This window comes from Sinocyclocheilus rhinocerous, unplaced genomic scaffold, assembly GCF_001515625.1.
Source record: "Sinocyclocheilus rhinocerous isolate Xijiao unplaced genomic scaffold, SAMN03320098_v1.1 scaffold673, whole genome shotgun sequence".
Classification (NCBI taxonomy): domain Eukaryota; kingdom Metazoa; phylum Chordata; class Actinopteri; order Cypriniformes; family Cyprinidae; genus Sinocyclocheilus; species Sinocyclocheilus rhinocerous.
This window is the reverse complement of record NW_015626868.1, coordinates 19,485-34,465: the sequence shown is the minus strand read 5'-3', so window position 1 is coordinate 34,465 and position 14,981 is coordinate 19,485. Positions and strand designations below refer to the sequence as shown.

At 38.5% G+C, this 14,981-nt stretch overlaps 1 protein-coding gene and 1 pseudogene across 5 annotated transcripts in view; both read left to right on the top strand.

Annotated features, from left to right (window-relative positions):
• Positions 1-714, top strand: part of LOC107719033 (NACHT, LRR and PYD domains-containing protein 12-like) — a 63,654-nt pseudogene extending 62,940 nt beyond the window's left edge.
• LOC107718993 (gastrula zinc finger protein XlCGF57.1-like) overlaps positions 1-14,981 on the top strand; it is a 193,691-nt gene that overhangs the window by 159,884 nt on the left and 18,826 nt on the right. The window contains exons 1-2 of one of the 5 annotated variants that reach the window (XR_001637479.1): positions 9,668-9,701; positions 13,382-13,446. Coding sequence is in view for 1 of the 5 variants with exons in the window: in XM_016526285.1 (XP_016381771.1) it covers positions 13,425-13,509 (85 nt within the window). In the remaining 4 variants the exon portion in view is untranslated. Of the gene's footprint in view, positions 1-8,550; positions 8,558-9,667; positions 9,702-10,273; positions 10,309-12,827; positions 12,895-13,381; positions 13,510-14,981 lie in introns of those variants that run through there. The other 4 variants (XR_001637480.1, XM_016526285.1, XM_016526277.1 and 1 more) reach the window with 4 other exon arrangements.

Sequence of the window (14,981 nt, the reverse complement as noted above, 5' to 3'; positions counted from 1 at the left end):
TCTCACCCTGGATCCAAACACAGCAAACATTCGTCTCGTCCTGTCTGATGAGAACAGGAAGATGACACGTGTGTTAGAGGAACAGCCGTATCCTGATCATCCAGAGAGATTTGATGATATTCCTCAGGTTCTGTGTGTAGAGAATCTGACTGGACGCTGTTACTGGGAGGCTGAATGGATTGGGCATGCTGAAATATCAGTGGCATATAAAGGAATCAGCAGGAAAGGATGCATCGATGACTGTTGGTTTGGATTCAGTGACAAATCCTGGAGTCTGTGGTGCTCTGATGAAGGATTTGCTGTCCGACACAATAATAATTACACTGATTTACCTGCCGACCGTTCTTCCACTAAGAGAGTAGGAGTGTGTGTGGATGTGTCGGCTGGCACCCTGTCCTTCTACAGCATCTCTGACACACACACACTCACACACTTACACACATTTAACACCACATTCACTGAACCCCTCTATGCTGGGTTTAGGGTTTATTCCTCAGTGTCTCTGTGTCAGATTAAAACACAAACACACACTTGTAAACCCTCTCTCTAATGTCCACATGCACACAAACTCATCAAACCCCACATTTGTATTCATTCATTTTTAATGATTTTCATTGCCATCTAGAAGTTAGAAATCTAGATTTGACACATACTGTTCTGAATCTTTAAAAAAAATACAGAGTTCTGGCATGAAACTCTAGATGGCGCAGTCCGATAGGTCTAGCTCAATCTGACCTGGCGACATCATTGTCACATGGCAGCTGATTGGTTCTCTCCTGTATCGTATTGTACTGTACTGTATATGTATTGACTGTTCAAATGCGGAGTTTTGCGCATAAGTATGAATCCATCAAAGATTTTTGAGAAAACGTTAATTTTAAATGATTTAAAAATCACTGAGGCGGTCCGAAAGGGGAAATTTTGAATCGGATAAAAAAATCCGTGCTTCGTTGCGTAATCCGAAGAGACGAGTAAGCACCCTGCCTCGTGAAAGCCATCGTACCTCAGTGTGTAAAAGAAGCTGAACATGATCACTTCCCATTTCTTCACAGAGAAGTCGAAACAAACGTGACTGGAGGGGCCTAGTCTTTATGAAATTGACTATTTTAACACATCTGAGATCTGTGGGCATCTTCTTGGTAGCTAGTGCTTCTCGATGTAAACTGCAGTGGACGGAGCTCATGAGCGGTGCAACTGATCTCACGCGCACAACGACTCCATTACGATGCCCCACCATCCTCTGGAGGCTCTTACTTTTGTATTGAGTACAGATTCCCCTGAGGTGTAGTCTGGGGAAGACTTTACTGGGCTTGCCTACCCAGTCGTAACTCACTGAGTCAACGTCGTCCGTTGTCATCATCCTGCCATCCGCAGACGCTTTCATCATTTTCATCCACTCCACTTTAGCTTTTTCAGAGGATCACACCGTTTCTTTGCTGACTTTACATGGTAGATTTAACTTGCAATTTATGGCCAATGCCTTGCAGAACCACGGGTTGCTGTCTTCAAGAAATAATGAAGAAATGTCTGAAGCAACCCCAAAGCCTTGGCTTCAGGTTCATCCTGACAGGCCAGCAACGCAATACAGACAAAACTCTCAACGGAACCCTACTAGTATGACTTCAAGGGAATAACATGGAATTTCCTGCTCAGCTGAGGGACGAGAACATGAATCTAAAAAAAATAGAATGAGGATGAAAAATGAAATACTTGGAAAGTAAGTACGGTACTAATAATGTATGTGTCTATATGTATGGGTGTGTGTACTTATCTACTGTATATGTTTGTGCTTACACTTCTACTGTATTTATCAAAATCTGTTCACATTTAATTTTACTTTCACAGAAATCCTACCTCTCCTTCTGGCTACAGAGCACTTTGTTGACTTTAATTTTATTTATGTACGTAAATACGGTATTATTTGTTTGTGTTCAAGTGATGCTGAATATGTAAGTACTGTTTGCTGAGGACTTAGGTCTGTTCATACAGATATGTTTTGCATTTCTGTGATGGGCTGAATAAAAAAAAAGCACTGAAAATAGAGGTGGGTCCGCCAAACTGGAAACTAGTCTCAAACACCTTGGGCCCATGTTTATTTTGTGCACTGTTTGACAGTGTCGCTTTTGTGTATTGCATTAATATGTAAGTACTGTTTGCTGAGGACTTAGGTCTGTTCATACAGATATGTTTTGCATTTCTGTGATGGGTGAATAAAAAAAAAAGCACTGAAAATAGAGGTGGGTCCGCCAAACTGGAAACTAGTCTCAAACACCTTGGGCCCCCCTTGTGAAGAGGTTCCGGACTGGACAGCCATCTTGTGGAGAGGCTCTGGAGTGGCGGCCATGACGGGACGAGACTATGGGGTGGCGTCCCTCCTGTGGACATAACAGAAACAGCGAACATAAACAGAAGCTCAATCATACTTGATGTGCAAGAACAATCTTCACTGGTTTTCACAGAAGCTCAAGCATGATGAGTAACACCCAAGAATGAACCCCACTGGTTCTGATATGTCAAGCAAGCATGCCATTACTGATGTGTGCGCTGATTAATGTTCATATGTGGTGGACCACCCCTTTAAAATATAGCTGTGATTGTTGTCCATTACAGTGGCAGTGAAGAGGGGATTGTTACATGTTACATGTGAATGTATTTTCCTTGACTGAAATATATGGAGGGCAAAATATATTTTTAAAATGCTTTTGAAATATATTTTTTTCAAAATATATTTTAAAAAATATACAAAAAAATGGCAAAAAAAAAAAGCACTGAAAATAGAGGTGGGTCCGCCAAACTGGAAACTAGTCTCAAACACCTTGGGCCCCCCTTGTGAAGAGGTTCCGGACTGGACAGCCATCTTGTGGAGAGGCTCTGGAGTGGCGGCCATGACGGGACGAGACTATGGGGTGGCGTCCCTCCTGTGGACATAACAGAAACAGCGAACATAAACAGAAGCTCAACCATACTTGATGTGCAAGAACAATCTTCACTGGTTTTCACAGAAGCTCAAGCATGATGCGTAACACCCAAGAATGAACCCCACTGGTTCTCATACGTCAAGCAAGCATGCCATTACTTGATGTGTGCGCTGATTAATGTTCATATGTGGTGGACCACCCCTTTAAAATATAGCTGTGATTGTTGTCCATTACAGTGGCAGTGAAGAGGGGATTGTTACATGTTACATGTGAATGTATTTTCCTTGACTGAAATATATGGAGGGCAAAATATATTTTTAAAATGCTTTTGAAATATATTTTTTTCAAAATATATTTTAAAAAATATACAAAAAAATGGCAAAAAAATGTATTTGTAAAAAATATGTAAATATATTTTTTTACAATTTTTTTTTATATTTTTCAAATACATGAACACGACTAGAAATCAGTGGTTAAGTTGTATTTACAAGACTGTTCCAGAACACTTCAACCTAAATATTGTGTTGCAGTGTTGTGTGTGCATGTATCTGAAATACTGCCCATCCCTGGGTGCTCCGAGCTCAGAGAAACCACTGCAGACAGTGTTTCTGTCTATCGATCCCTTATATTTCAGTGCTGTCTGTCTCTGCTTTCTGTATCTTTCAGTGTTGTTTGTCTCTTTCTACCTGTAATATCAGATATGTTGTGTGTGGGTTTTCTGAAATGGTTTCGGTTTAACAGGTTTCAGTTCTGAAGAAATCCTTTATGAAAACGCAGAAATGAAAGAAGTTTTAAAGGGCCTCATGCCCGAGACGCAGTTCAGTGGAGGACCAAGAAAGAGGTACATGATCATTATTCATGGTTAGTAAACACTTCCTCTAAATACTGACATATATAGATTTAACATTGTAATGTATTGTATTGATTCCACACTTATAGTACCAGACAGTGTTGTGGACATAAGTAGTTTTTTGGTTGCTAACAAAACTCAAAGCAATTACTGGGAACACTTTATTTTAGGGGTCCATAATAATGCAGTAGTTAAGCATTTACACACCAGAAATTGTCTTTAGTAGTACTGTATTACTGGCAACTCAGCCATAATTACTGGCTTATTCTGGTGAAGGAACTTGAACATCACTCAATAAGTGCCATAAATAATCAATAATTATTGTGGATATACTTTTCACTTGAGAACAGGGGGTCAAATTGTCTTTATAACGTAATTTTTAACATAATGATTCATACTGTTCGGTTTACTTAATAGATGGTAAACAGCAAAAATATAATATGTAAATCACTACACAAAAACGTTTGATAATGGCTAAAGGGGGTGACACTTTATTTCGATAATCCACTTTAGATATTCCGCCGACTATAAATAACTACTAACCCTAACCTAACAGTCTACTAATGTAACAAGGTTAAAACTGTTTTTAGGTCTTTTAACAAGGTTAAAAGATTTTCTTGTTTATATGCATTCAGTGCTGTTTCATACGCTCCTCTGAATTATTTTCACTTTCTTTTTTCCTTCTCTCTCCCGAACGGAAGAGTGTTACACCCCATTCACACGGGGCGTCTGCATCAACGCCTCTCGTTTACTTTGAATGGAGTGACGTCAAGCGTTGCCGAAATGAATCGTGGGTCCGTCGCGTCAGGTCCGTTGCTTGCGGCAGAAGTTGAAAACGTTTCAAGCGCCAACGCAGGCGTCAGCCAATCAGATCGCCTTATGCAAATACCCTGGTGCAGACACTAGCCAATCGCGGTTATGCAATACCAGAAAACGATTGGCTGTTGTCACTACGACGGTCGCGTCAGCACCAAGCTTCAGAAACGCACTCCGTCAAGCGTCGACGTCGACGCGCCGTATGAATGTACCGTTACTGGTGTGTGAGCTGACGCTGTTGTGACGATCTGTCTATTTATGCGCAGTTTGAGGTATCACATCTGAATCGAGAGATGGAAACACTGAATTTAGAATAAAAATGCCTTAATTAGCAAAAAAGTTTTTATGCTCGCTTGAGGTGGATTTTTGTCTTGTGCGAAAAAGGGTTGATGCGAATAATGGGAGATGGAAACGCATTTTGCGAATAAATTCCTCCAAGCGCATCAAAAAAAGTCATGTGACTTTGCGCTATGGGACGGCAAAACCTGACTAACCAGCGGACCGATCTCATTCACAGCATCCGAAACGTTGTTATGGTCATTCGGAAATGCCCGAGCAAAGTCTGTCATCAAAGTATTTCAGTATAATTGCCTCGCAGAAATGTCTTACACGACTGCGTTCCCAAACAGCAGCATCCACCTCCGAAAGCAATGACCGCATTCATTACGTTTCGTCTGCTCGCTCTGAGGCGCAAGTAATTTATTAGTATGGGCTGCTTTTGGTGCTTGAGACTTTATTGATTCAAGAATGAGGCCCAAGGTTAAGAATACACTAGAAGTTGCAAAATATTATATTATAATAAAGATTTGTCAATCAAAAGTCAGTCTAAAAAGAGGACAACAGTCAGTTTTTCAGTTAAACTTGAAATCATGGTCTTTTTCATTTTAAACTAAATGAAAATCCTAATCTGTCTATTTAACTTCCATATCGTGTTTATAAAAGGAGTATAATGAGAAGAAAAATAATATGTTGTCACATGCTTCCATGGTAATAACCCGTGAACACTTGTTTTTCCGCTAAACAAATATTAACATCTTTTAAACAAATCTAATCAGTTATTTTAAACCCGATAATCTTTTTGATTCTCCTGAAGAAAGGGACAACCTGAGCATGACTTATCAAAATTATGTTTCATTCAATCCTCAAGGGTTCATGGAGTCTAATCTAAGAAAGGCTCTAAGAAAGACTTCAGGATCTTCCTCAAAAAGGATCTGGAACACCCCACACTGTGAAAAAGAGTTCTCATGGCAGCAATAAATTGAGATTGTTCAGAACAGATTCTATGGAACCTTATAATAATGTTTCAGAATGTGTGTTTGGGGTGAAAGCTGTGTTTTGCCCATCGAAGTGCTCTCATTTGCAAAGTCATTTTTTGCCAGATTAATCTCCAGTAATGTCAAAGTGTATTTGTCGGGTCTTTTAGCATCAGGAAATTAGGAAAGGCTGTCAATGTCGACTGTAAATAAGAAGGCCTCAGGAGGAATCTTAAAGACCGCTCACTTTCTCAATAAAATCATAGGTGTCTCTAATGTAGCTCGGGTGCTTTTGTGAAATGGGATTAAGAAATGTTCGATATGTTCTGCTATGTAATAAGTTCCTCTACTGCAGTCGGACACGATGGGCTCCCCCCGAGGAATCTGAAAAGTGCAGGCTCCAATCCTTCGGATCTTTGTGGATTTGAGGCAGTAGATAAAATCTCCTAGAGTTTCTGTCCCTAGGAGATATTTTTTCGGTCTACCATTTATAATGCCATTCTCACACATCTCATCTAAAATTGGTTTAACTTCAACCATCGTTTGGGGGTACATGGGTTCCTCTAAGGGACGATAATGTTGAGTTACTGCTAATTGCCTCAGTCCCTCCCACACATACTGGTCCCTGTTCATGATCACGACCGCGTTCCCCTTATCAGGGGGTTTATTAATGAAGTCTCTGTTTCTTTTCAGTTCATTTATTGATTTCTTTTCACCCACTGATAAGTTTGGCCCCAGTTGAAGTGGTGGTAAGCGTAGTAATCATCCCTGATGATCAGAGTTATTTGGTTGGGTAGGCTGGACAGGGCTGGTGTCCAATCTGAACCGTGGGGTGAAAGGCACTTTCTTTTTGCTGTTTTTTACCTTCAAAATATGTTTCTAACTTTAGTCTACGGTTATACGATTGTAAATTCTTCAATAATAATTTTGTCTTTGTTTTAAACCCGTGGGGAGCTGGAATGAATGAGAGACCTTTGAAAAGAACCGAATTAAGTTTAACTGTCGGGCCCAATGCTCTAACATCGCCCTTGCAGTAGCCGACTTCCAATGGATATGATCGTTCTCAACTATAAACTGAGCCGATGGTAAAGGGGGAATATAATGTGTGTTCTTCTGAATGAAAGAATTGAGATGCTCCAAATGCATCTGTTCCTCGATGGGGAGTGCACGGGAAAAATTGACCACAGGTATAAAGAGTTCCGTCTCTGGTGAACGAGACGTTGCCGCACGCTGGACCCTCTGAATCTCCTTTATCACGAATTTCGCCCCCGGAAACCTGTCAATTTGCAGATCCGGTATGTTAAAGGTGGGAGTTCTGGCCAGATTGGAATCGCTGATGATTAAAAACCTCTTTTTGATTGTAAGACTCCAGTCAAAAAGCTTTTTGCACGTATTGATGTGGTGGAGAATTGAGATGCTCCAAATGCATCTGTTCCTCGATGGGGAGTGCACGGGAAAAATTGACCACAGGTATAAAGAGTTCCGTCTCTGGTGAACCAGACTTTGTCGCGCTCTGGACCCTCTGAATCTCCTTTATCACGAATTTCGCCCCCGGAAAGCTGTCAATTTGCAGATCCGGTATGTTAAAGGTGGAAGTTCTGGCCAGATTGGAATCGCCGATGATTAAAAACCTATTTTTGATTGTAAGACTCCAATCAAAAAGCTTTTTGCACGTATTGATGTGGCGGTTCGGTCTGCCCGTGGACCTGGGAGTTTGCAGTGTGCCTTGTTCGGTTTGGGGCCTCGCCGCCGGCGGCGTTGGGTCCCCCGAAGAGAGTTGCGTGTTGTTGGAATCCCTCCCAAGGGCCACCTACTCTGTGTGGGTTTCGGGGCAAATAAAAAAGGCTCATGTTCTTTTAGAATATATAAATATATATATATATACCTTGCTGACTGAGACTACTTATATATTGTTGCTCTTTTGTTAGTTTTGACTGCTTTTATTGTCCTCATTTGTAAGTCGCTTTGGATAAAAGCGTCTGCTAAATTTCTAAATGTAAATGTAAATAGGACAGAAACAAATAGTGATAGATGTTATTTCATTTACTGCAAATGCAGTTAACAAACATATTGTTTGTCACATAGAAATGCACTTGACAGTAAAGCACTGATTTTGAGCTATAGGACACTGTAAAGTACATTTACTGCTATTAAATTCTGTCTTCATTTACCAACTCTCATGTCATTCCAAACTGGTATCACTGACTGACTTCTGTGAAACACTAAAGAATATATTTTGAAGAATGCTGGTTACTCTTGACTTCTACTGAATGAAAGAAAGTTTAAAAAAAAATCTCAACTTATATATTGTTGCTCTTTTGTTAGTTTTGACTGCTTTTATTGTCCTCATTTGTAAGTCGCTTTGGATAAAAGCGTCTGCTAAATTTCTAAATGTAAATGTAAATAGGACAGAAACAAATAGTGATAGATGTTATTGCATTTACTGCAAATGCAGTTAACAAACATATTGTTTGTCGCATAGAAATGCACTTGACAGTAAAGCACTGATTTTGAGCTATAGAACACTGTAAAGTAAATTTACTGCTATTAAATTCTGTCTTCATTTACCAACTCTCATGTCATTCCAAACTGGTATCACTGACTGACTTCTGTGAAACACTAAAGAATATATTTTGAAGAATGCTGGTTACTCTTGACTTCTACTGAATGAAAGAAAGTTTAAAAAAAAATCTCATATGATCTCATGTTCCACAGAAAAAGTCATACAAGTTTGGAGTGACATTAGGTTGAGTAAATGATGATATTGGAGTTAGCTGTCCTTTTAACAACAGTAATATCTGTAAAACGTTAACACCTAATTTATGTAAAAGACTGATATTTAGCTTTCATCAGGCTCTCATTAAATGTATTTTATTCGAATGAAAATTTATTAGAACTATTAAAAAGTTCACAGAACATATTTAAAGAGAAAAAAACGTCATCCTTAATTCACGTGATCCAGGTTTTAATGCATACCGTGTAGACTTATTTGAAATTCAAGCTGTTCAAAATTCATCTGAAAATCCTATATTAGCATACAGAATGTTTGCATATATGTTGTTTAAATACACTAGCATATTTAAATTAGAAATGTATTGTGCACATACATGGCCTTCCTGTGCAATAATCATGCTGTCTAATCAGCATCTTGATATGCCACACCTGTCAATGTCAAATGAAACAATGCTATTTAGATTGGATTCCCAGGGTCAAACTGATGCCCCATTCTATTTCTGACGTACTACAAGCACTTTTTCATTCAGACAGTCAAAATCAGTTAAACTAAGTCTTTAAACCCATCATCAATAATCCTTTACAGTCACAACCCTTTGAATATAATGCACTTTGTTTTTCCTCATACAGTCAACATTTTAATTTGCCCTTTCATTCTGTGCAGAGACTGAGATGGAATAAGATGGATACATACATCATGATAAGGATTCTGTTTTAGTTAATAAATTAAATAGTAGATCTCTCTGCAACCACAAATGTATTTTTTTTTTTTTACAAATTCTTAATGAGTTTGAATCCAGTCCTTTGTAATATGAAGATCATATACTTGACTTTATTCATGATTGAGAATATCACAAATGCTCTGTAGTTGGTGTTATAATTGCGATCACTCCACATTTGCTTACATTTAAATATAACCTAGTAGCTTTTGAAAAAATCTCAGTGGTATTAATAGCTTTGGAAATCTGTGATTTATCCTTTACATTAATCCATTATCTGATCATTTGAATGTTTTGACTGTTTGTGAATTACTATTATTTTGATGCATGAACAGGACTTTTATTTTGGTGTGGCGACATGATGTCATAAGTCTGCGCCACATTCCTGCATCTGTGATTCTTCTGAAGAAAGGTTTGTGATTTTTAATCATTTAAAGTGTTTAAATCAATGCAGTCTGTTCAGAACTGTGCTAATGATTAATGAATGTAACGTTATAATGTTTCTAGTTTTTGTGTGTGAACATGAGTAACAGAAAATGCATCTCATTTTGCTCCTTATGTTGTGAAGCAGTTCATCATAAACACACTGTTTGGTCATTGGCAATTATTGATGGACAAACATACATTTATTTATTTATTGAAATGTAAAGAGAACAAACAAACATTATTAATGTCAACTTAAAAACCAATCGCAACTGAATCGCCATTAAATATAATCTAAGTTTTAAATGCCAAATATAAATAAAAACAAAGTATTAAGATTCTGTATACTTCGCTTTCTATTATTATATTAATTTAATTTATTTATTTATTATTTTAAGGTAATTAACTCTCACTCTGACTGACTCCCTTACTAGTGTGCTGACTACTGAACTAGGGAGCTGATTGTGACGCACTCAGAGATTTAGATTAGATTTATTATCTTTCTGTTAATTATTCTGATCTTAAACACAGAAAAACTCCTGCTGAAGCGACTGAGAGACGCACTATTATAAAGATGGCGTTTATTAAAGAGGAGAGTGAAGACATGAAGACTGAAGAAGCATTCAGAGTCAAACATGAAGATACTGAGAAACAAACAGGTTAGTTTTCATTCTCAAAGCTGAACTCACTCATTTAATCCTTATTGAAATGTCCAACTCTACAGAAATGATGAAGTATTGATGAAGTGGATGATCTGAATCATGCAAGATTGTAAACACTTTAATAACAGTCTAACTTAGAGAGTTGTGAAGTTTTTCGGGTTGAGGGAAATATATACATTAGTATCATTGTCACATCTGTGAAATCTAATGATAATGTCCCTCAGTGGAAGCATAAACAATGAGAAAAGCAGAGGACCTAATACTGAGCCCTGTGGCACACCATACTTGTGTTTGATGAGACACCTCTCCAATGGTAGCAATCCGACAGGACCTAAACCAAGATAATTCTCGTCCACAAACACCAACATAATTCTCAAGCTATTCAAGAGAATGTTGTGGTCTATGTTGATGAAAGGTCTAATACCACAAGAAGAAAGATGTAACTCGTGTAAGTAATGTTTAAAGTGCTGCATTGAGGCTTAAATCCTAACTGTTTTCTGCCAAACTGAGCATGGTGAGAGGACGTTATTTTTCTAATAGTTTAGGCAGGAATGACAAATTTGGGATGGGTCTATAACAGAGTTCCTCAAATCCAGCCCTGGAGGGCCACTGTCCTGCAGAGTTTAGTTCAAACCCTGATCAAACTCACTTACCTGCAATTTTCTAGTAACTCTGAAGACCTTGATTAGTTTGTCCAGGTGTGGAACTAAAATTTGCAGGGCACTGGCCTTTCAGGGCTGGATTTGAGGAACCCTGGTCTATAATAAAGCAGGTCTCCTGGGTCAAGTGATAAGGTATTTAATAACTCCTAGCTTTCATGGACTACACCACTTTTTTTAATTTTTTTTATATGTTCTAAAAAAGGGAACAGTTAACAATACGAAGAAGAGATTCTGAGATTACAAATTATGAGATGAGAAATCTTTCAGTGTGTATCAGATCTAACATGGATGTTTGTTGCTTTGTGCCATTAAACTCGGCTTAATTTGTCTTTTTTTAATTAGATCTAATGGTGCTGAAAGATGAGAGTCAAGAACTGAATGAGCAGTCACACTGGAGAGAAGCTGTTCTCATGTGATCAGTGTGGAAAGAGCTTCACAACAGAAGTAAACCTTAAGTGTCACATGAACAGTCACACTGGAAAGAAGCCGTTCACATATCATCAGTGTGGAAAGAGCTTCTCACAAAACGGAAACCTTAAGACTCACTTGAGAATTCACACAGGAGAGAATACACCCAGAGTTCACACCAGAAAATATTAGCTATGTGAAATTGACAACTCTTACACTGCAGTCTTGCGTGTACATATAATTTTATTTTCACCACCTGCAAACTCACAAGGAGCTCATAAAAGGCACGTTACCTCATCGTTGCTCCACGTTTGCCCTCTGCTCATTTTGTTTTGGTTACACCGCGTCGTCAAATCGCATAGCGTTGCATCTTGTCATTACTTCCTGCTTTTGGTTAGTTAAGAAGTATTTGGTCTGTGTTGCAGTCATATTTCATTCGAACCGCACCAGAGTTAATTTGGAACCCATCTTTTAAAAAACCCTATAGAAAGCAGGAGAGATTTATATAAAATAAATAAATAAATAACCCTTGCTATGTGTACCATGTAGACTAACCGAGCCTCGTCACAGCACCTTTTGCTCTCTTGTTGGTCTGATTGCTTTTTCACCACCTGCAAACTCACAAGGAGCTCATAAAAGGCACGTTACCTCATCGTTGCTCCACGTTTGCCCTCTGCTCATTTTGTTTTGGTTACACCGCGTCGTCAAATCGCATAGCGTTGCATCTTGTCATTACTTCCTGCTTTTGGTTAGTTAAGAAGTATTTGGTCTGTGTTGCAGTCATATTTCATTCGAACCGCACCAGAGTTAATTTGGAACCCATCTTTTAAAAAACCCTATAGAAAGCAGGAGAGATTTGATTTGTTTTTTTCTAAATAATTTATATAAAATAAATAAATAAATAACCCTTGCTATGTGTACCGTGTAGACTAACTGAGCCTCGTCACAGCACCTTTTGCTCTCTTGTTGGTCTGATTGCTTCTATTGTTCTCATTTGTAAGTTGCTTTGATTAAATGACTAAACGTAAATTTATTTTAATTATTGCTCTTATATATTCTGTGGAGAAACTGAGATGAAATAAGATTTATATATACACCATGATAATGATTCAATTTTAGTTAGTAGATCTTTCTGCAACCACAAACTTAATTTTTAACAACAAATTCTTAATAAGTTTGAAATATTCAACAGTTCTTTACTATCCTTTGTAATATGAAGATCAAGATACTTGAGTACATCTATATTATTATATTTTGAAATAAGCCAACCTTGTGAAAAATGCACAGTGGTATTAATAGCTTTGGGAATCTGTGATTTATGCTTTGAAACAACCCTTTATCTGATCATTTGAACGTGTTTTCTGGATGTGAATGTCTGAACAGGACTTTTATTTTGGCGAGGCGGCGTGACGTCATAAGGCGGCGCTGCGCGATTCTGCTGAAGAAAAAGGTTTGTGTTTTTCATCTTTTAAAGCGTTTAAATCAGTACAACCCGTTCATAAAGTTTGATAGAGTACCTATACATTGATTAATTATTTTTGAATGTAACGTTATAATGTTTCTAATAACGTTAATGGACAGTTTGTTGTTGTTGTTGTTGTTGTTGTGTGAGTAAAGCGCATCCACTCATGAGTCACACAAAAAGATGCCTCTGATTTCGCTCCCTATCTAGTGAAGCAGTTCATCAGAAACACGCTGTTTAGGTAATAACTGCATTAACTCTCACTCTGACTGACTCCCTTACTAGTGTGCTGACTACTGAACTAGGGAGCTGATTGAGACACCCCAGAGATCTAGATTGGGTTTATTATCTTTCTGTTAATTATTCTGATCTTAAATAGTGTGCTGACTACTGAACTAGGGAGCTGATTGAGACACCCCAGAGATCTAGTTTGGGTTTATTATCTTTCTGTTAATTATTCTGATCTTAAACACAGAAAAACTGCTGCTGAAGCGACTGAGAGACACACTATTATAAAGATGGAGTTTATTAAAGAGGAGAGTGAAGACATGAAGATTGAAGAAACATTCAGAGTCAAACATGAAGATACTGAGGAACAAACAGGTCGGTTTCTTCGGTCATGCATCTCTTTATCTCTATTTTACGGAGGAAAAATACTAGGTGGGAGGGAAAATTATAAGTGAATGTTTTTTGTTCTCTTGCAAATGTTTCCCCAAGAAACTTTACATTCGATCGCAAACCATTTCAGATGTTTGCAGGCTTTCTCGGGGGAACGCATTGACTAATTATTTTAGTATTATTTCCTCCACCATGTACTATTTACACACAACTCGTGACAAAATCACTGACGTCACCAAATAAATGAGGAAAAATAATAAATAGCCACAACAATGAAAATTATTCCTTTCTATCACTTCATGATACAGGAGTATCTGGCAAATACATTCATTTTGCAAAAAGCAAACCATGAGTGAAATGTGAGTGATTAACTGTCTATAATTGATCTTTATCAAAGCACTTTATCAAATCGGGGCTTTATTTCCAGGCACACTAGTCAAATTAATTGAGTAACCAGATTTTGCGTGTGTGGTAATAAAAAATAGACCTAAGCAAAGACTTAAGCCTTTAAAATATAAACAATCATTTTATGTACTTTATGCATTATAACGATTGTCTGCAGAGGGCGCCAGTGGCCGAGTGTTGTTACACTTTCCAGCAGATCAACCCTTGTTTAATATTGCCCAAATGACATTCAATTCAAACGTTCACTTAATCTTTAACCTCCTGGGGTCGACAGCTGCCGGTGCCATCACTTTTTACAAATTTTCCTGATAACATCAAAAAGAACTTATAATGCTCTGTTATTTTTGATTGTACATATAAGTGTAATACATCCCAGATAGCAAATTGGTTGTGGGCCTTATCTGGTTGAATTTAGGCTGTTGTTGTGGCCCACATACCTCCACGGCCCACTCCCCTCGAATGGCCCTTAAGCTGCTTGCCTAAAGAATGCCAGAACCAGGCCTGAAGCAGACCAAAACTCACCCACAACTCCACAGTGTCCCCAGAAATCAGCCATAACTGTAATGAGAAGCAGGTGAATGTCATTATGCACTTGCCCTACTTACTCACCGCTGGTCTCCGACCGCTCTCTCCCGCTGCAGACCCCGCTAAACCACGCCCCCCTCGCCACACTTACATCTTCTGGATGAGTCACAGCTTGAGAGGATTTTTCTCTGGGGTCTGGGTGTTTCATGATGCCACGGTGCCTGCAGTGGGTGGTTTTGTCTTTGTCCTAGAGGACTTGGTTAGAAGCTGAACAAATCATGAACACAATCGTGGTTGTATGAGAGACGCTTGTGGCTAATTATTTTAGGGGTGTGGTGGCCTCCTCGTCAGTGTCTCATTCATCCAGTAGGCGCTTGTTTCATCTTTAGAGAAGGCAAGATATTTAATTATTACTAAATTTGATAAAGCGAGGGTGTTATGTTCATGTGAATAGGGCTGTGACGGTGGCAGATTTTTACCACCGCGGTGGTAATGGACCAACTTCCGCCGGTGGCGCAGTGTTGAGA